The 22,811-nt window shown below is 33.7% G+C and overlaps 2 protein-coding genes across 5 annotated transcripts; one reads left to right on the top strand and one right to left on the bottom strand.

Moving 5' to 3' along the window:
• Positions 1–684: 684 nt before the first annotated feature.
• Positions 685–7,078, top strand: LOC141670517 (protein NONRESPONDING TO OXYLIPINS 2, mitochondrial-like). Of its 4 annotated transcripts, XR_012554585.1 has the most exons (4): positions 685–961; positions 1,043–1,220; positions 5,477–5,667; positions 6,803–7,078. XR_012554585.1 is itself a non-coding variant. In XM_074476411.1 (3 exons), the coding sequence occupies exons 1-2, from the start codon at positions 834–836 to the stop codon at positions 1,191–1,193; spliced, it is 279 nt and encodes a 92-aa protein (XP_074332512.1). In that variant the 5' UTR covers positions 685–833; the 3' UTR covers positions 1,194–1,220; positions 5,477–5,798. The 4 variants fall into 4 exon arrangements, 3 of the variants coding, with proteins under 3 accessions (XP_074332512.1, XP_074332513.1, XP_074332514.1); XM_074476411.1 differs by lacking the exon at positions 6,803–7,078 and having other exon boundaries at positions 5,477–5,798; XM_074476412.1 differs by lacking the exon at positions 6,803–7,078 and having other exon boundaries at positions 1,043–1,201; positions 5,477–5,798.
• Positions 7,079–8,680: 1,602 nt separating this feature from the next.
• On the bottom strand, positions 8,681–10,593 carry LOC141670870 (GATA transcription factor 9-like). Its single transcript, XM_074476912.1, has 2 exons — positions 10,167–10,593; positions 8,681–9,701 (listed from the first exon to the last, which is right to left on the bottom strand). Exons 1-2 carry the CDS (start codon positions 10,455–10,457, stop codon positions 8,976–8,978), a joined length of 1,017 nt encoding a protein of 338 aa, XP_074333013.1. The 5' UTR covers positions 10,458–10,593; the 3' UTR covers positions 8,681–8,975.
• Between the last annotated feature and the right edge of the window lie 12,218 nt (positions 10,594–22,811).

Raw genomic sequence — 22,811 nt, forward strand, 5'->3', positions numbered from 1 at the left:
TCTATAAATATTTTAATATTTTTAAAACCCAAATTGAGAATTGGTGAACACTAAAATATTAAAATCGGTTAATAAAGTTTGGTTCATATGTTTTAGGGCCTAAGCCCTAGATCCTAGATTTAATTAGTATTTAAGCTTTAGGGCCTAAAGAACTTAAACCCTAGAGACTAAATCGGTGTACCTTTTATTAATTTAATTTTTAATATTTCTAAACCTAAAAGAAGATCGGCGAATCTTAAAATGTTAAAAAGTGTTAAATTATACGTGTTTTTATTCATTTTTTTAATATTTCTAAAATTTAAAAGGAGATTATTTGAAGCCTAAAAATTATAAAATTTTAAATTACGATTCACGCTTGAATTTTAAAAATGTAATTTAAATTTTGAATATTTTTGAAATCCAATTAAAAAGGACGAAAGTATAAAATATTAATTTAAAATGAATAATTGTTAAAACGTAACATAAATTGTTATTTACGGGGTTCCAAACGTGACTTAAAGTTATGTAATAAATTAAAAAATATAAAAAATATATAAAAAACTTGTTAAAAATGGACGACACATTGCCGTAAAATGTGAATTGAGATTAGGTTATAGAGTAACATTTAGGATCACATTTTTTAGAAAGTGATATTAAGAATCATTTTTGTGACCTTTTCTCAAAAAAACAGGGTTAGAGGTTTTTTTTGGTTTACAGTTCGGAATGAATTTATTGGATGTGAATTGCCAAACAGTCCTTAATGAAACCCCAATCAAAACCTCTCTAAAACCCTAATTTTTATTCAATCATCCTATCTAGTTTCACAGGCTTTTGAAGCCCTCTAACCCCCCAAAATGGCTACTCGCTGTCGCTTAATCGCAAGACCAGCTCTGACCCTTTTCAAATCCACCGTTTTCAAGCCTTCTTCTTCAATACCCATTTCATCTTCTCTCATTCCTCGATCATCCCCATCAATTTTAAGGTAAAATATGCTCATTTTCAAGAACACCATTTGATTTTTTTCATAAAGATTTGATTTTTAACACTTTTTCTTGAATTTCAGGCCACTAGCTCAAATGGGTGCTCTTCAGTCTCTGTTGCCACTTCATTCAGCTGTTGCTTCAGCTCGATTGACTTCTTGTCTTGGAATCGATTCGAAGGGATCAAGATCGTTGTCTCAGGGTATGCTCTGCAGTGCAAACCCGGGAGTTTGATATATATTGTAATTTATATCTCTCTCTGTAAGCACATTACTTTGTTTCAGTTTGTTTTATCTTGCATGTTTAGTATTCTTAATTCTATGCTTTGAAGTTGCAAAGTTTTGTTTCTTCTTGTTTGGCCTGTGTAGTTGTGCTTGCGTTTCGATTATTTGTAGCTTTTTGTTGTCTTAGGCCATGTTTGTATAGATTCTAATTCCAGACTAACCTCTAGTTATCAATGAAGTTATTATTTTTTTGATCTTTTAGTTCATGATTAAGGGATTATGATACCTAGTCAGATAGAGAGGTACTTTATGATACCTAAATTGGCTAGGGATAATTATGAAGTATCAATATTAATAAAACGAGTACAAATTATAAATTGTGAAGGCAGTATATTCCTTCCAAACAAACATGGCCTTATTCCTCGTGCAATTTCCTAGTCAGTTGTGAGTACTGGTTTATGAGAGATCTGGTCTGGTGCGATATTGTAATAGATTATGTATAGAAAGACATGTAAAGAAGAATGCTAGAGAAGTGGTTTATCATTATTGAAATGATGATAAGTTGGTTGGGTTTGATAGTAATTAGTCAATTAATTACTGGCTTATAATTAAATGTATGAGCGGCGAAAGGGGAGGGGAATAAAATCTTTCCTTAATGCCTTTTTTGTCTCGTATCGTCAGTTCAGTTAACTCTTATTACCAAAAGAAAATAATGACATGTTAAAACTCAACTGAAGTAACATTTTATCTTCTATGTTATCTGTATGATGATTGATGAGGAAGTACCAATAACCCTGTTGACTTGTAAAAGGATTTCTGGCTCATGTCTTAACCAAATGAATCAAGTAAATTATACTGTTACGTGTTACCAGTATTATCCAAAGTAGTATGAGTTCAAGATACCTATTATGTTTAAAGTAACTAAAAAGGCCTCACCTTATTATTTGAAGAAAGTGGATTTTAACATGGTTTACAGCTAAACCGTCCTTTTTGGAGCATGCTGTCTAACCTAATTCCGAGACCTTATATTTCATTTAAGATTCTTTCTTGAAACCAAATTTTTGGAAGAATTCAATTGTTGAAACTCTTAAAAGAGCACCTTCTCAGAGAGACTTCCTTTATGTTCGATGTAAATCTTCTTCTTTCCTATTTCCTATACATTGTTCAAGTTTGCACCAGGGCTTATGTAATAGAAGAGCAGTTCGCTCTCCCAGTTCTAGGAACCTCCTTTCTCCATTGTTATACATTCGGGCATTGCTTTGCAAGTAGCACTTTTTTAAACCCAAAATTCTAGTGAAGCCTCCCTTACTGAATTATAAAATTAAATTCAAGCTTATACTCTATAGAAATACATGGATATTAAGATTTTATTCCTACAAAAAGATTTTAGATTGTATGCTTATTTATTTGGTTTCTTTCCTACATCTTCTGCTTTAATCCTCCACACAGATTGGTCGTAAAAAATTTAACTAGTTGTCTAGTATTGTTGATTTTGTGTAGCGTTGGAAAATTATTTGGTGCTTGTTTTTAAGAATGAATATGGTGCTAAGCTTTGAAACTATAAATTCTCGTTAGGAAAAATCTCCGGTTAGGTTTGTTTATCCAATTGATTTTGAAATTTGAATATACGTCTTTGCAGTTACATTTGATGTCTAAAGTCTGAATCACCTTAGGAACAAATTATAATTCGTTAAACTTCAAAATTTCATTCTATGCAATCTAAGTTTGTCTAGCGCATCTGTAGTCATGTGGGATAACATAAACTATAAAATAAAAATGGTTGTTCAATCGTGAATACATGATGGTGAAAAGTTGTGGCAGAAATTAAATGACTATTATATTCAACCAGTTGCATCTCATGTAAAACAAAATGCCTTTAAATGCTCACCCAAAATATTGATACTATTTGTGGTCCTGCTATGGGCTGTACAACGCATAGTACTGCACGGCAGCTGCGAACAGCTTGGTGAAACTACTATAACCCTTTGCATGTTCTGTTCATCTATATCACATCCAAATTCTGATGCATTGTAAATAATTTAAGTTTTCTCATGACTAGGATTGTAGCATTCCTTTTGTTTATATTATAGCAGTAATTACATGACGGGGGCGTTTACTTTGTGAATAATTTTATCTCTCTTTTCTGTTTATGCGGTCCCCAAAGGCACAAACAGTTCTTACCTGAAGCTTCAGTTTTAACATGAGCATTAATCTTAGTCGATAGATTAAATTATACTATAATTTTATTTTAAGTACAATGATAAATCTTTGTGTAAGATTGACAGTACACCAATTTAAGCTTAATATGTTGTTAATTGACTTTCAAAAAAAATGTGACTCTTTCGATAGAACAGGGAAAATATAACTCGGGAAATCAGAGATTGTATCTGGGACGGGCTTTATTTTGAATCGGGTTGGTCCCGGACGGATTTCATTCAAAATAACTAGGCCCGTTTAGGCCCGCAGACCGAGCTGGATCAGGCCGGGCCGGGCCGCCGGATTTTTTTCAAATAATTTTAATATTAATAATTTTAATTTTTTAGTAATAATATATGATTTTCGCATTTTTTTGGATTGTATTTGTAAGTTTAGGAATTTATTTATACGTACACATTATTGATTAGAATTTAGAACAAATAATTCATAATATATCTTAGAATAGTTTAGAATTTTAAATTCACATCTTGGTAATTCGATCTTAATGTTAACAAAAGGTGTTCACGTATAAGTAAAAGATGTGTAACTATCAATTCTCTAAAGCTTAGTTACCCAGACTCTTCATTTTGCTTTGAGCACCCGTGTTGGACACTCGACACTCGGACATGGGTATGGACACTTGGACACTTATTTTAGGCCAAAAACATGTAAATTTTTCAGTATATTGCCGAGTCCGACACTTGGATACGAACCCGTGTTCGACACCCATACCCGAGTCCGGGTAACATAGCTCTAAAGAGTTTATTAGAAATTTAGGGCCGGGCCTTTGTCTGGATCGTTCCTAAATTCGGATCGGGCTTATATTTGGGCTTTTACCGGATTGGACCGGGCTGGATTTTACGAAAAATATGTGGTCCGTTAAGGCCCGCGGATGGATCGGATTGGACCGGGCCGGGCTTTTTTCTGATCGAATTTTTACCGTATTTTTTCCTAGATCGGATCGGATGGGCTTTTCGGATTCGAATTTCTTGTGCATCTCTAATATGGGGTCTATCACTCTTTACTTGTAGTTTAAGTATATCTTCTGTCCCCACGTCTCCTTATGAACGGGATTTATTTAGTTTCAAATTACTAATAATTAAGTTGCCATTTAGTAATTCCTAAAACACCTTAGTTTTTGCGTCAAATGGTGCTCTGGAAAACTGGAGTGATGATAAGGCTTAGAACTTTTCTTGACTGCAAAGAACTTAAAATGAAATAATTTGCTGATATGTTCCAGCATTTCTAGACAAATGTTTCTGAATTAGCGAGAGCACATTAATATTCTGCTTTTACAAACTTCTCCGATTTACTTGCATTAGTGTGCTTATTCTATACGTTTATGTTGGAGGATCTGCTTAAGTGATCAACTAAAGGTTCATTTTTGTATGGCTGGTTATGTATATTTTTGAAATATAGTAGTACATTTTTTTCCTTTATGTAGGGGGAGGGGGAAGGGGTTTGCAAACTCTTACCAGTAAGCTTCCTCCCGATTGTTGACATCATTAGAAGGAAAACATTAATATAAATCACTGTTCTAATTTTGTAGGCATAGGAAAAACCAGCAACCTGGTCTCTGAACCAGTTCTAATGCTGATGCTTTGTCTGTTATTACAGTCTATGATTCTAACATGTCCAAGTATTGAACATTGCTCATCTTCATATTTTGGAGTCATATCTTTGTAATTATCAAATCAAATCATTATGCCTACAATAGAAGAATCAGTGTACAACTTCATTCATATGTTGGTGCAATGTGCATGAGAATATTTAGTCATATAAATGGAAGATTTTGGTTCTTTTGAAAGAAATATGAGAGGTGTAGCCATATGGTCGAACTTATAAATCTGAATGACATGTGCACTGTTAGTTTGGCCGATAATTTCAGCTTAAAGTTTGGGTTTTAGAGTTGGTCACCGTTGACCGGTTAACCTGAACCAGTCATGTTCATACCCATATGTGTTCCATATTTGCATGTATCCCTGCTTTTATTTGTTTGTTAAATGGATTTTTCCTACGTCTAGTATATCTGTACTAAGCATTTCTGTTAGAATTTTTCCCATCCCGTCTTAAACTACTAAACTTTTTTGCTATCAGAATTAGGTCTCAGTGTACCTCGGTAAGATGACACTTACAGTCGAAGTTTACAGAAAAGGATCTGCTTAGGTGACAAGTGCATGTGGCGTTTCATCTATTATGCTCTTCCCATAAGGCCATAGCTTCTGTATTAATCCTGATAGAATTTCGTGTTTTCAAATTCATAATTGGAAAATTTTCATTTCTGAAAGGTATGCTACCTTTCTCATCGCAAATAATTATCGATTCTTTTATTACATCGATGTACATTTGATTTGTATCTTGCTATTGAGTAGTTGAAGCATTGCAATCTATAACTTTTGACTCCTAAAATGTAAAAGTTCACATTAGATTAATTCATGAAGATCTTGAGAATTTAATTGTGGAACAATTTAAAATTTACCAAACTACAAAAATGACATGTCAATCTAAAAAACAAATCACTATGGATATATATATTGTCTGGCCCTATATTGCCTCTAAAGTTAGGACCCTGGAGTATGGAGGAAGTTAAAATGGATAGACAGCAAATCAACCAATATATTTCGTTTTTTGTGTGCAAAATTTGGTCAATGCATGTCAAAATCTTTACTCAATCATAGAAAACAGGTGGTGATTTTGATGGAAAAATGGATAAGGATATATATAAAATACAATTTCACTTGGTCTGCAATTGTAATTAGACTTGTTACAGACTTAAAGCTGATTAAGTAAACTAATCATTCTTGATAATTTACAAGCACTCTGTATATCATTTGATATAATTTCAAATTTATATTAATAGCCTTCTGTTTATACATAATGCATGGCGAGGTCGAGTTTTTGGTAGAGGGAGTGGAGAGAAATTTGTAAGAAACCTGGAATTTCGTAGTTTAAATCTTAGCAACAACAAACCTATGAATTGTAATTGTACCTGTATGTATATACTGGCAAAAGTTAGCACAAGTATCATAGTAATCTTGCTACTAATATGGAAGAACTTGTTCTTGTGAGTTGTAATAAGTAGACTTTCTATATTAGTTGAGACATGTATAAATGGAGGGGTGCATGAATTGGCAGAAAACGTGTTGTGCACGTGACGAAGTGGAGAGGTTGATGCTACTGTTCACCTTGTCTCCCAACCTCTGGAAAAAGGGGTCTTCACTAAATTGCCCTCATAATACATGTATATTTCTCTATATAATCTCCTTTTTTTGCCCTCATACATGTATATATCTATATATAATCTCTTTTTTTTTTCAAATACTCGCACAAACATGTCTCAGGAAGATTGAATAATCGATCTCTTATTACGAGACGAATAAGGATTCGATATTTTTTAAATTGTATTTATGGTCACTACATTAGGTAATTCGAAAAAGGAAAATAGACAAGAAAAGTAGAAGCATCCAGATCGATCAGACTGAGGCAGTAGTTCAAAAGAAAGTAGAGAGGAGACAGGACAAGACTGTTTATGATGAACATGGAAATATCCCCCATGCATGGAACCCCATCTATCTCTAAATATATCTTTTGAATAGTGTTGTTGAAATATTTATAAACTATGCATTGGAGTCACCTACTGTGAACTAGTAGTGGACGTTTGAAAGTGATCAGGAGGTATGTACTTGTATATTAAGTTACGGCAAGTAAACGAACCCAGTAGAATCGAGTTTTGTTTATTCAATTATAGTTTAAGATTTTTGTTAGAATGATCGATCTCGATAAGTTTATTTTGAACAATTGAACTCGAGTTCATTATTTTCAAAGGGAAATGTTATTTCGAGATCAATTTCTTTGTTTCCTGAGCTGAAAAAGCATGAAACGATGAAATTACCCTTGCATTGTTATTCTTTCTTTGTTGTAATTGTGTACGCAGGGGGCATATTTGTCTTTTCAAGCTTATTTGCCCCGAAAACAAAAAAGTTGGCTCTGAAAATAGCATTTCCCTTCTTCAAGCCGAGTCAAGTAAAGCTTATCGAGTTCGACTTTTGTACAAGTAACTCGATTTCTTTAAGCAGTTCAGTTCGTTTACAGCTCTAGTACATGAGGTAGTAAAAACGGAGAAATGAGTATATAGTGCAGAATGAAGAGCTAGCTTACATGACTATATTAATAAGATAGACAAGTTGAAGGTAGATAAATGAAAACAGTAGCTAAAGAACTTAACTTGACAGCGAAGTAGAGGGGGGGAAAGTGTTAAGAAGGATGGTCATTCATTTTTCTGGGGCATAAAGAGAGGCATGCTACAGCATGTGATCACCGATGAACTTGCTGCAAATTTCAGTAATTAATTTACATGCTAGATCAACTGTACGCAGTGGGATTAATAATTGTTTCAAACCTTTGTTTTCATGTGATGTACTTGTGTGTGAAATATAATTAAGAATCCAAATGTTGCAGAGGAGTAGTGCAGCAGACATACTGTTATGAGCAGATTAGTTTAATTAATCCAGTAACTAATCTATTAAATATAGGAATTAACAAATTCATTTTGGTAGAGATAATTGGTTAAGCCAAAGTATGTGCAGGCCTATGGATCAGCAATGCCTGGGATCACCCATTTTATAGTAAGTACTATAAGCATCTTATCTATTTAATTAGTGCAAATCTTCATCTTCTCACAACAATATTTTGTTACGAGAATTGAAAAATAATCAATATTTTGTAGTAACAAAATAAAAATATACTACCAACCCTTCTCTCAAATCTCGATATAAAAAAAAAAAATTATGTTATAGGTAAATCAAACAATTGGAAATCCGTTTCTAACATTCTCTGTATTTTTCTTTACTGATCATCATCTTCACTGAATTCAATGCTCATCTAAATCTTAACCTCCTCTTTCTTAACAAAATAAAAAATAAAAAAAATCATCTCCATTTGTCAAAGTAAGAACAGTGTCTATGCACTAATCTCATCAGGGACGTCAAAGTAAGAACTTTGTCTAAGCACTAATCTGATTAGGCCGCATTCAGCGTTGGTTGACAAATTATTTGTTGTCAATTTTTTTTTAGCAAATTTCACACCAAATTGAGTGAAAATAAATTAACATGACCCTGCATTCACACCAAATTTCCGATATTAGACTTTCTTTTGAAATTTTTTCCATCCCTTGTTAATTTTACTACTCATTACATTCTTCTCTTCTGGCTCAAACTTTGTTTAGTGTTCAAAAAATAGTATAACGGTGAGTAATTTTTGATTACCTTATCTAATGTATACATAAAGTAAGGGACTCAACACTGAGAGAGAGGAAAATGTTGCTCAATTACAATTAGGAAATTTGTCAAACATTTGCCAAATCTGCAAACTAAACTGATAAGGACATTCAAGAGTCTACACCTTCAATGCTTAGGTCCCAAACTACAGTTCTTTAATTTTTTTTTAAGGTACTTTAAAATTATGAATACCAAAAGAACTAAAAATTCCGCAAGTTAGGACACATCAACTCTAGGAAATTTGCTAAAACAACTCATAAAATTCCACTAAACTTCTGACTTAACTTGAACTCAACTCGACTCTAAGTTGTTGCTACGGGTCAAATTAGCTGTCGATAATCGGGTCCAATCTGTTGGTGGATCAAGAAATCCTCACCATTTGATACATCAAACATCATACCCTGATGAATAAACTGCTGGTGATGATGCTGTGCTCTTTGCATCTCCTTTTGTCTCCTCAGCTCAAGCACTTTCCTATGAGAATTTGAATGTTTTGTGAGCATGAATGTTGGGCTTGCAGCGGGCCGGTACTCGGGCACAAGACGGCCCGATTTGTACCGAACACCGCAAGCGTTACAAAGTGTTTTCGGGCCCATAGGCCCGGTCCTCCACTGAGGAGTCTTATCAGTGGCACAATGAAGGCACTTTCTTCCATCCCCACCAGAGACACCACCATTGTCGAAAACTTCTTTTTTCTTTCCTGTTATTGAAGCCTTCCCCATTTTCTTCCCCAAGCTAGCTGCAATGTCAGATTCTGTCGACTCGGACGACATAGCAGGAGTGTTAGTTGGTGGGAGAACAAGAAGCCGAGACGTCCAGTTGCATGGAGCAGCCCGTGAACGCTTGCTACGTGCCTTGCCCGGGACTGACACCTCTGAGCGGAATATCGGTTTGTTACGGTTGTTTTCAGGCTGGAATTGATGGTTCTCTGATGCATCGGTGCGAGCTTTCATTCCTGAAATCAGCTGAAGCTTCTGCAAGTCCTCACTTGAGAATGATTCTTCCACAAAATTTGATAGCCACTCCAGCTCAGCCATGTCATCATACTGTGTATTGTCACACAACAAAATTTCCAAATTAATCTTCCAAATATATTCACAAAATAGTGTAAATATTATAGTCTTTTGACAAGGGGACATAATCACTTATCTCGTTCCCTATATTTATATTTTATCATACCATAATTCAAAGTAACATGCATAATATAAACTAAATTATACATTTATTTTGTTCATCAATTTTACTAATTTTAGTTGAATAAAGTTTACAGTATATAGTTCTATTTATATAGTTCTATTTATATGACAGTACTGTGAAAATTTAGCTAATTATTATAATATGACCCACAAAACTGATAGTTTCACAGCTACTAAAACAATAATTACGATATCTTTGATGTGAAGAAAACAAAAAGTCAATCATTAACGTGAATAGTAGGCATGTACAAAAGCAACAAAGCATTCATACACGAAAATATATTTCTGAGAACATGATGAATAAATTAAAGTTACCGGAACACAGAGGTCGTTAGAGAATTGAGCATGATCAGCCAAATTGCCAGTGAAAGAGGAGTTACAGCTATCAACCAGTGTAACAGCAGATGAATCAGTGGAAGTTCCAGTGACATTATCAAATGCAGCATCCGTGACAATCACGTCGTCGTTAGGGAAGTCGAGGAGGTCTTCGATGATGAAATGGTCCCCGGGCTTCATATCGGAGTGTCGTTTTTCGGGAGTGAATTGTTGAACATTGTTGTAGTAACCAGCTGCTGATCCTTGGTAAAATTCAGGAGGAGTTTCCATTCTGTAAAGGATAATGTAGTAATGGAATTGAGGAAAGAGTGTAAGAAAAATAAAGAGAGTGAGAATAAGAATAGTGGGTGTAGGAGAGTTATGTGGGTGTGAGTGAAGAGAGGGGAGTGTTTATTTGCGGTTGAAGGGGGCATGGAGACACCTAAAAATAATATATTCCAAGATTTTGACGATCTGTTTCTTTTATTCATTTTTATTTTACTAGATAAAGAAAAAAATGTCGGATATAACGAATCCGTTCACGAAATATTTTTCATATTTGTAACCTTAATAATTTGTAAGTTTCCTCTAATAAGAAAACTTCACTTACATAAGTGACGATTACTCTTTCATGTCATTTGAAAATTTTGGGTTACTAGAACTCTCTCCGTCCTACCGAATTTTTTATATTGGGGACAAGAGATCGGTACGTATTTTAAACTATCGTAAATCATAATTTTTTAAATATATTTAAATATATTTTTTCTTTTAAATAAAAATATAATATTTAAATTTTTATATAAAAAGAAAAAATTCTAAAAATAAATTCTAAAATTATATTCTATAATATTTTTAAAATACATGTAAAAAAATACGTAAAAAATTTAATGAGATGGAGGAAATATCAGTTTAGATGAAATGTAGATATTTTAGTAATTGCATCTAGTAGTATACGGTGGCTGAGGACATTGAATATGTACTATGTATGGGGTTTTTATAAAAAGGGATAATGTTGGTGCGAAAATAATGTTGGTGTGTAAATTACTCAAGTGTCCCCTTGAAATCAATGGGTGTGGTACTTTGAGCTTACGGTTTAGTAGTTCAATATATCATTATCCTCATTGTGCGGTTACCGGTGGCACATCGTTTAAGTTTTCTTGTTAACTCACCACTTGAGAAATGTAATAACTTTTGACCTTGTTGCTTTGATCATGACAAGGAAAATGACATTGGTATGAAAATGTCTTTCAATTTTTATAAGTCATACATAAAGTATCAAAATTAATTTATTAATTACTCCGAAATGTAATTTTCCTTTTCTTTCTGCTAAATAGGCATAAACCTTACGCTTATTTTAGTCATAACAAACGTAACTTCCAATTTCTTCAAAATAAATAAATAAATAAATATATTTCCTCCGTCCCCCTCAATTCTTTACATTGCGGGACGAGGACTCAACATGCACTTTAATGCTCTTATTAAATGTATTTGCATCATTATTTTTTTAATTTTTTTTCTTCTAAATAAAAATATAATGTTCAAACTTTTATAAAAAAAAGGAAAATTTTAAAAATAAATTACGGAAGTATACTTCATAGTTGCCTTAAAATGCGTGTCAAATATTTGAAGAAAACCGTAAAGAAATGAGAGGGACGGAGGTAGTATATGATAAAACTAATTATAATTAGTGAGTCTTGGTCTTGCACCATAATCATTATTCGCCGAAATAGTTTTAAAAATAAAATTAGGTCTGAGTGAAGAAATCATATTACGATTTGCATTTCTTTTAATTACTTTTAGATTTCTTCCTGAAAAAAATTTCATGAACAAAAGAGTAGTAGTCAACTATCTATCATATGTCACGTAAGGGCCCTCTTAATAGTTTGGGTTGAAGGTAATATGAGTATATGACCACCCTTGTGCATGTAACCACGTAGAAGATGAGTGAATTTGAATTCTATTTTATAATCCGAATAAATATCGAATTGAATGTCGTTATTATAATGATATTCGATCATATTAATGGAATAATTCAAATAATTATAAAATACTCAAGTATTTATTTTTTAAAAACATTCTATTTGAATTTATAAATTAAGTATATAACAATATGTATTACATATAATGCTTATCTATTAAAATAAATATTCTACAAAATGGTCACATTTTCATTTTGTAAATAATTGTTTTAAGTATTTTTAATCTTTTAGTATTACTTTGAAAGAAATTGAATTCGAATGTACAAAGACATATTATTTAGTCTTTAATTTAATCGAATCGAATCATATACAAATATTTTGAGTTGTATCGAAATCTGATCATATTATTATTCGACTCAATTTCACCCCTACATGCATGTGCCCAATACATGTCTGACAATAAATATTTATTGGCTTAAAAGAAAGGCGAACTAAGCGTAATCTTTTTATTTGTTGATATTTTAGAATTAGCAAAGAAAAATTAAACAACCCTTAAGAACCGATCTAGCAACATTGTCGCTGAGACTACTGTATTAGCGTCCAATTATACAGCCTGATTCCTCTGCTTATCTCTTTTTTTACTAGGGACTCGCAACTAAACATTTTTAAACCTATTATTTTACATATATCTCTGATTTTCATCTAATATTTTATCATAATTTTACTTTTACACCCACATGAATATTGTTTTTAAAATATCACAAACCCTACCCACGCGTAAGCACGACGTTTCCAGCTCACACTTATGAAATCAACGGTCTAGATCTTGATAACGTGTTCCCCTCACCTTAACTTTTTCTAATTTTACATTTCTTTTACTTTTTACCCCAAAGTTGCCACGTAAGACAATGAGTGAATTATCCTCTGTTTAGTATTGAAAGACACATGTCAGTATGTAATAAGTACGGTTGGGGTACGTGGGCCCTGGTCAGTGAAACCAATCCCTAGGGTAAGTTGATTGTACTATTGTCTTTCCGATAATGACATGGATTTTCATTTTTAGGTGCTGGACATTGATGTTCCGTTATGTTTTTTTTCTTCATCTCAAAATAATTTAGCTGTTAGCTTATCATGCAAATTTTAAATGCTTGATAATCCAAATTCATCACACTCAGGGCTGACACAATGGGTTAATTGCCCAAAAGACCGATCCGAAATTCAGATTATTCTGATTTCATTTTATATTGAAATTATATAAAACGATAATAATTTGAAGCACAATTTTAAAATGATTAGGAGCAAATTGTTTATTCCGAATTAACATTTCTAATCACAATACAAAACATGTATTGTGTTTATGATTTAAAAGCAGTATATCATAATCGATAAGTAATGATCAAAATTTTTCCTGTAGAGATCAATAATTTGACTTATAATGTGGGAGGATAATTAATTTATAAAATTATTTTTTATTAATTTTTGCAGTTGTCATATATGTGTAAATATTCACAAAGACATAGTATAAATTCTTGTTGATTTTTCTCTTTAAATATGCTTGAGCACAATGTAAAGACTGCGAAAGCACATTGGTGATTGCTTGGCGTATAATTTTACCATGTATAGGTGTGGAATATAATCTTGCTTATACATAAAACACAGCTGTATATAAATCTTATCTTTTTTATCTTTGTTCACCGTTATTTTAAAATAATAAATTAATAAAAACAGAAATTCTTATCTTTTGTAACATGGCAAAGGGGTCCAAACAACACGTGATAGAGGTTAAGGCAGTGTCAGTGAAGCATGTGACTAGGATGAGTTTGGTTTGATTCGTGTATCAAAGCCGTTGCTGACGGTGGTCAATGCCACGTGGCGACAATCAAATGGATTATCTTTATTTGATTTCCGTTTGAATTATGTGTATAAGATATATTTAATTTTTTTCCTTTTGTTGATGTATCTTCCTTTACGTTAGATTGTCACGTGACGCCATGTGCGGTAAGGTAAGTCACTTGTTGAAAGCACCTTACGTGCGATCCTCTTGTGACATGTCACGTGCTACTAAGCTTTGGTCAATATAATCGAACTGTTTGTTAAACTCGCTAGAGCGCTTTTCGAACACGGATTTGATCTGATATTTCTTCACAATACATTTCATGCATGTCAATTTTTACGAGCGTCTTGATAATTCGTGAATACAGTGAATATTTCAATATTTTAAAATTAGTGTAAATAAGTTGAACATAATATCTTAGGCAAGTGAAATATCTTGTAAGTATGTATTTGCAATTTTCTTGAAATAAAATTGAGCTGAGCACAATTGGATAACTCCAGTGATAAGTAGCTTATCCTCTGTCGTCCCCAGGTTCTGGGTCCGACTCTGACTCACCTGAAAATTATTGAGAATAAATATTTATTTGTAAGGATATAAGCTATATTAGTAAAAAAAAAGTAGCATTGGGCTCAAATATTGGGCTGCAGATTGTATAACTACGGATGGATCAGTCCAGACAACATGACACTAAAGAAAATTTAGGTGCTAGTGTTAGTTTTAGTTCTCTGGAAGTATAGATTTTCTGTACTATATAAAACATTTTGAGAATATAAATTTTTAATTTTTAATATTTTTTTGGTTTTAGTGTATAATCTTTATTTCAACCGTAAAATAATACTTTAATTATAATAACGGAGATTTTTTTAACATAATTTGGAAATAAAATATGTGAAATGTCATTTATTTTAAAAATTAACATAGTTTACACCTAATATATAAGATGTCACTCTTTATAAAATAACGAATTTTTTATGATGGGTCCATGTACATACATATAATAAGTATAAGTATTTATAATTTTGATTTGTCTTCATTGACTTTCACTTCTTTTTAACGGTGCTTTTTAACGGTGCACACCTGCATTCACAACAACTACATCAATAAAACTATTTCAAATTTATAAATTTTAGTGTTTAGAATAATAAACAACAAGAAAAAATAATTAAATAAAAATGGCACTCACTAGAAAAGTGATTCCTTATTTTTTATTTTAAAATAAACGTACTTGCATTACTTAAATTGCTTCCAAAATAAGGTTACAAATGAGAAAATCAGGAGCGGTATCACACCACTCTTGTAAACCAGGCATAGAATATGGACCCTTGCTAACAAATGGCCTACATTATTCGCTGATCTAGGAATCAAAACAACTAACACTTCATCGAAGTGTTTGATTAAATCCTTACACTCCTCAACTATTGTATCAAACATTGTGTTAGGTCACACACACTGTAGAGGGGGTGAATACAGTGTATAGCACAATCAAATCGAACTTTAATAACTCAAGTAACAGAAAACAAACTTTATTCAAAATAATAAACTCTATTACAGTATGGAACTGTCCTCTCTCAGTGATGAACAAATATCACGAGAGTTGTTAGGGTTACAATAAATAATCTTCTCGATAATGATAACACTTATAGTGTAAACCCTATGTCTGTGTTTATATACTACACAGTTACAAGATAATCGCTAATTGATATGGAATATAATTCTGCTTCCTAAAATATATCAATCAGATATCTTTTCTTCCAAGTATTCTATTCTTCATAGAATTCCTTCTTCATGCATATCTCTTCTTACGTTTGTCTTGATCTTCTCTTCCTGTAAATCAGCTGTCTTCCTTATCTGAACATTTCATTTAAGTCCTGATATTATCTTCTGATAAATATCTCCTGAACCTTAAGTACCGATGACTTAAGTTCTGACTTCAGTATAAGTGCTGATTTCAGTTAAGTATTGATTTGTCCTGTTTAAGTAAGATCTGAAAAACTAAATATAAATCACATTAGTTATGACATTATCAAATATATGTAACAATCTCCCCCAACTTGTAAATTAGCATAATATACAAGTTAACAGATATTTGATGATGTCAAAAACATTAAGTACAAATGCATGAGAATTTGACTAGATAACTACAACTTACAGTCCTTAAAGCTTTACCAACATTAACTTCTGATAACAACTTCAGTCTGTATTCATATCAGAATTTGAGCAGTTGTAGATCTTGACTTGGCTTCATTTTATGATCTCTCTAATGTCAGGAGTTGTTCTAAGATCATTCTTTAACAAACATCTCTCAGCATATCTGAGTTCATCAATCATCCTCCTTTTAACATCTTTAAGTTCTGCAGAATCTTCACCAGTTTGAAAGATTGCAGCCCTGAGATCATTAATTTTAGCTTTCCTCATGAAGATTGAATTCCACAGCCTTGTAACCCAGAAAGGTAGTTATAATCTTAACAGAGTTAGGCTTCATCTCAACAATATCACCCTTGTGATCTCTGTACTTTGGAAGATATGTGCTGTCAGACTTTACAGAATAAAGCCTTTACTGTCTCTGAATTTGACTCTTCAAATAGTTTGCAACACTTTCTATTATTTTGTCATTCACTTGAAGTAAGAATAATACATGTTCCAATTCTTCAAAATACTTCAGTGGAATGGCATTTTCCCTTATATGATAATCCCTACCATCTGTCATGAAGTACAACAAGATGTGTTCTTTCAAGTAGGTATGGTAAACCATCTGTACAGATTCTAGTTGATTCAATCTTTCAGGAGTTGCTCCAATACCTGGTTCACTTAAGGAAGTTGGATCATTGGTTGTGTTCTGTATTCTTCTTTCATCAGCACTACCCAATCCAGATTTATCTCTTGCTTCCTTTCCAGTAACCACTCTTGCTTCAAAACCACTTACAACAGTCTTCAAAGGTTGAGTCTGTTTAGCTTTAGTGAATCCTGGTAGGAGTATCTTTGAAGGTTTAACATGAGCAATGTCAGATGTTTCCTTTGATTTATCTTCTGATATCAAGTTAACTTGAGCTATGTCAGAGGTTACTTGCTTCTTTGAGATATCAGAGCTAACCATATCTTGACTCTGAACAACTTGAGCAATGTCAGAGGTTGTCTTAAAAAATTTTCTTGAAGTCAGAGCAAGATCAACATCTTCAACAGTAATTTCTTCATCCACATGAGGCACATAAACCTTGATAGGTTCACCAATTTTCTCTTTGCCCTTGGACCTTGGATCTATCTGCAATTGTGATTTACCCTTGGTTGCTTCAGGATTTGTTCTTTCCTTTATCACAATGCCTTTGACCTTTGGAAGTTTCTTTTTACCAACAGAAGCTTCAGATTTAGATTCGACTTTTTCTGACTTAAGTCTAGCTTCTTCTTCCATCAGACTCTCAAAGTCCATTCCTGAATTCTCCTTAAGAAATAACTGTCTTGATAATTCTTCATCAAGATCCAAAAGTTTATCAGAACTTATCCTTTTACCAGTAGCAGAAGTAATTCTTTTTCCAGCATCAGAACTTGTCCTGTGACTTGTAATTTCAGTTCTTCTTGATGAGAAACTTCTACCTTGACCATGACCTCCACCCATTCCAGAGTTTCCCTGGTCATCCTTTTCATCATCCTTCCCCTTCAGTGTCTAATCAGTTTTGCATTTGGACTTAATTACTTTCTCCCCCTTTTTGGCATCAGCAGGTAAGAGAAGAGAGACAATCAATTCCACTGAGGCTTGGATTTCATCAAGTTGAGATTGCTGAGAAGCTTGATTTTTCAAAATATTATCAATCTGAGACTGTTGCTTCTCTTGGGTCTTCTCAATGTAAGTAACTCTGTCAAAGGTAGGTTGGAAGAATTTTTTCTTTTCAATTTTCTTAACCGTTTCTTGCTTGAGCAATTATTCCTGAATTTTATGTAACTCTGCATGAGTTGTTGAATGGAGACCTTGCAGATGTCTAGTACTCAATGCAGTGACTCGAAGCTGTGTCTTGAAATCATCATTACTTAACATTTTATCAGCTTTTGCCAAGTGCTCAGCAAGAATCTTGTCAGATGGAACAAAAGTAACTGAGTTCCATTCCTTAGTCCACTCCTATCCTCTAGGAGTTTCACTCCAAGGTACTGGTGCTGCTCTTGTAACAAACTTCTTAACTAGTTCAGATTTATGAACAGTTTGTTGAGGTGCATGTCCTGAAGGACCAGCTTCATCAGCATCTGCATTAGTAGCAACATCACCAGTAGTATCAGCATTTGAAGCATCAGAACGGACATAATCAACATCTTCTGATAAAACAACAGTATGAGAAGCAATCGAGGCTTCAGCATCATCCTCTAAGTGCTGATCTGTTTCCAAGTTCTGATCAACAGCCATATCCTGATGCTCACCTATATTAGGATCATCAACATCTAGATGCAGAGAAGGTGTTGTAGATAATTCTGGAGTTTGAGTAGCATCAGTAAAAGGTGTTGTTGATGGATTAAGTGCTGTTGGAGCTTCTAAGTAGAGAACCTCAGGCACAACCAGGTTGTGAATATCAATTTCAGCACTTGTGCCTGGGTCTACAGGAGATACAGTTTCATGTACAGGAGACACAGATGGTGTGTTTGCCTTATCTGTAGCAGCTTCCTGAGTTGGGGATAAGGAAGAGGGAGATGCAGTAGCTTTAGCAAATTCTGGTTCTTTTGAGATCAGAGATTTCTGATCTCCTTCCTTAGGTGCTGCTTCCTCATCATCTGAAGCTGGCCTTTTAGCTCTCTGTTTCTTGTATCTCTTTGAATGTGGGGATTCCTTGGGAGGTTCAGCAGAAGTCATTCTTCTAAGCCTTTTGAGAAGCTTAGATCCCCCAATTCCAGAATCCTTCTGAGAAGGGACCTTCTCAGCTTTTTTAACAACAGGTTTTGATGCAGAAACCTGTTCCTCACTGTCTGACTCATCTCTCAGAACAATCCTCCTTCTCTTCTGTGGTGTCTGAGGAAAAGTCTTTGTCCTCTTGGGCTTGGAAGATGAAGGCTTCACAGTAGGTGCTGAGGATGAAGGTTGAGCTGTCTGTGAAGGTGTGGGATAAGTTTTGAGATATGTTCTGAGAGAGGGTTGAGGTATAGACGTATGTGTGGTATGTTCTGATGGTTGTTGTGGTGTCTGGGATGTGGTGGTAGGTTGTACATCAGGATAAACAGATCTATAGGTTTGAGGATCAGCATTTACTAGGTACTGTTTTACAGACTGAGGAATCTGTAATGGTCTAACCACCGTTTTCTTAAGGTCATCATTTACCAAGTCATTAAAAACACGTTTTGCAATTTTAAAGGGTGGAAATAAGTCAGTGGTAGGTTGGGGTTCATCAACACAACAGAAATTATATATAAGCTGACAGAATCTAGCAAAGTAGACAACATTCCTATCCTCTGTCATCCTATCCCCTATAAAACCTAGCACAACACTTGCAAAATCAAAATGAGTTTGGTTAATAATAGCATACCCGATGTGCTGACTCATTATTGGAATGCCATCAAAGTTGGAACACTTATTCCCAAAGGCTTTAGTGATGCAGTCGAAGAAAAAGCTCCATTCCTTTCTGATATGTGCTCGTTTCAACTGTCCAAGCTTAGCCAAACTCTGCTCATACCCCAAATTAGCCATGAGCTGCTGTAGAGCTGATTCCTCCGGTGTTGAGAAAATGCAGCCTTCTGGTAAATGTAAAGTCTTACGAACTGTTCTAGGAGTTACCACATGCTCATCATCATTGACTTCAAAAACAATGCTGGGAGTACCAGTTGCACCACCATTATCAAAATGCCCAGTCCGCCAAAACGTCAGAACTTGTTGGCTTGAAAAGACTGAAGGCTGGGTCAATACATACCCAATTTCACTGTGTGCAAGAAGATCTTGCACAAAATGCAACTCAGACGGAGCTTCATCATGATTTAGGATTGCAGCATAATTGTTGGGAACGAACTTGGCTCCATCTATGATCAAATCCTTAGGTGCCATGAGAAAAATTGAAAATTAAGGTTGCCTGTAAGGTGTTTGATAAAATGTCTGTATGAAAAACAGTCGTCAGGAGATAAGAGAGAGTAAAAGCAAAAAAGGAGAGATCGAGTGTAAAAGTAAATAAAAGATTGTATAATCTTCTCTCTCTCTTACTTATACTTGGTTAAAAAAATAACCGTTGGACACCTGTCAGACATGCAGCAATAAAGAATAGTTAATGGGCACGGGAAAACAGTAATCATTACTTATCACATGCAGTTTTTCAAGAAAAAACCGTTCCACTTACCAAGTAATCCCATCAATTGAGGTAAGTCAGTTATAATTCAAAATTTAAACTGTTCCCACTTATTTAATCATTTTCACTGCAAAACCAATATTCTGTAAAAAAATTCAAGTGTGAGAATGACCAAAAAAAATAAATCAAGTAAACAAGTACTGATATTTTAAAATCAGAACTTAATTTAAATCAATAATTAAAATGGTCATCAGAATATGGTTTCTTAACTCGAAAAATGAATGCCTATCTCTGTGATTCTTCACACAAATTCTGATTTCGGTTCTTCAGGACTTATTTATCAGGAAAACAGTAATCATTACTTATCACATGCAGTTTTTCAAGGAAAAACCGTTCCACTTACCAAGTAATCCCATCAATTGAGGTAAGTCAGTTTTAATTCAAAATTTAAACTGTTCCCACTTATTTAATCATTTTCACTGCAAAACCAATATTCTGTAAAAAAATTCAAGTGTGAGAATGACCAAAAAAAATAAATCAAGTAAACAAGTACTGATATTTTAAAATCAGAACTTAATTTAAATCAATAATTAAAATGGTCATCAGAATATGGTTTCTTAACTCGAAAAATGAATGCCTATTTCTGTGATTCTTCACACAAATTCTGATTTCGGTTCTTCAGGACTTATTTATCAGAACTTCCATCAGAACTTGTCCTCAAAATTTATGCAATCTGACACATAAACTGTTCATCTAAAACAACATTGAACGTCACAGTAATTTTCATCATTCATATGGAGTGTAAGTGTGTGCATTAGGCAAAATATCAGACAAAGAGTAAAGTCTGATTCACTTCAGTACATCTTAGAAATAAGGCATAACTAAGAACTTTACTAAAAATCTATCATTATTCTGAAGTTTACTTTTGAATGAGTTCATGCATGAGTCCACCTCAACTATTTTGTGCTTATTTTATGCATCTTTTGAAATTCCATTTTACAGTGGCTTCTCAGTGTAAGTGAGACACGACTGCTTATCAGAATTTATGTTATTATCAGAGTATTTCTCCAGTAATCATAGAGTGTGAAAAGTCACTAAGAAAAATAATTATTTGCTTTTCTGATGCATATTACTTAATACCAGCAATGCACTTGAGTCGTGCCTTCCACATTTTTACTCTATATCTCAAAGGAGTACCTGATTTTTATTCTCTTTTCTTTTACTTTTTCTTTTGATGAGTGAGGTTTATCAACACTTAGTACATCCATCAGATTTACTAACATCAGAACTTAACAGATGAGAAGCATTATTCTAGTTTTTGACTTAGTAATAAGATATATAAAGTAAACGTGACTAAGCTCAATATCAGAATTTGCTTGTGTCAATAGATTTCCACATAAATAATTACTTCTAACATGGGATCTCTAGTATGTTAAAGACTACTAGGTCAGCATCAAGCATAGTTATCCTCATAGGATTGAATAGTCACATAAACAGTCATATCACTATCAGAGTTTAGAAATTCACATCAGACAACAATCAGTACTTAAACAATTTTCAATTAAGCACAGAATACATAAAGAGAGTAATTTCTGTAAATACTGATCATAAAGTCTGATGCATCAGAACAAAAGCTAAGCAGATTTAGAGAAAGAACCTGAAACCATTCCAAGTTCATTTACCAATCTTGTAAAAGTAGCTTCACACAGTGGTTTTATGAAGATATCTGCTAGTTGTTGATCTGTTGGAACAAAGTGCAATTCCACTGTACCTTCATCCACATGTTCCCTTATGAAGTGGTACCTAATACTGATGTGCTTTGTCATTGAGTGTTGAACTGGATTACCTGTCATAGCGATAGCACTTTGATTATCACAGTAAATAGGGATTTTAAAATATGTTAACCCATAATCCAGTAACTGATTCTTCATCCAAAGAATCTGTGCACAACAGCTTCCTGCAGCAATGTATTATGCTTCTGCAGTTGATGTGGAAATTGACTTTTGTTTCTTGCTAAACCAAGAAACCAATCTGCCTCCAAAAAATTGGAAGCTTCCACTTGTGCTTTTCCTGTCAATTTTGCAACCTGTAAAATCTGCATCTGAGTAACCTATTAGTTTAAAATCTGATTCTCTGGGATACCACAATTCCAGATCAGCTGTTCCCTTAAGATACTTGAAAATTCTTTTCACAGATGTTAAGTGAGGTTCTCTTGGATCTGCTTGAAATCTTGCACAAAGACAGGTAGCATACATGATATCAGGTCTACTAGAAGTTAGATAGAGTAGAGAGCCAATCATACCTCTGTAATCAGTAATATTTACTGATTTACCAGTATCCTTATCCAGTTTTGTTGCAGTGGCCATGGGAGTGGATGCACTTGAACAATCTTGCATTCCAAATTTCTTCAGCAAATTTCTGGTGTACTTGGTTTGATAAATAAAAGTGCCTTCTTCATTCTGCTTGACTTAAAGGCCCATAAAATAGCTAAGTTCCCCCATCATACTCATTTGATATCTTGACTGCATCAGTTTGGCAAACTTCTTGCACAGTCTGTCATTTGTAGAACCAAATATGATATCATCAACATATATCTGAACCAGAAGTAAGTCCTTTCCATGGTTGAGGTAGAACAGTGTTTTATCTATAG

Source organism: Apium graveolens, chromosome 7 (genome assembly GCF_009905375.1).
Source record: "Apium graveolens cultivar Ventura chromosome 7, ASM990537v1, whole genome shotgun sequence".
Classification (NCBI taxonomy): Eukaryota; Viridiplantae; Streptophyta; class Magnoliopsida; order Apiales; family Apiaceae; genus Apium; species Apium graveolens.

Bases quoted from the DNA above. Each gene is read 5' to 3' on its own strand.
- LOC141670517 (XM_074476411.1), top strand. From the start codon at position 834: ATGGCTACTCGCTGTCGCTTAATCGCAAGACCAGCTCTGACCCTTTTC. The intron at 962-1,042 runs GTAAAATATGCT...CTTGAATTTCAG, and splicing joins TCATCCCCATCAATTTTAAG to GCCACTAGCTCAAATGGGTG.
- LOC141670870 (XM_074476912.1), bottom strand. From the start codon at position 10,457: ATGGAAACTCCTCCTGAATTTTACCAAGGATCAGCAGCTGGTTACTAC. The intron at 9,702-10,166 runs GTAACTTTAATT...GACAATACACAG, and splicing joins CTAACGACCTCTGTGTTCCG to TATGATGACATGGCTGAGCT.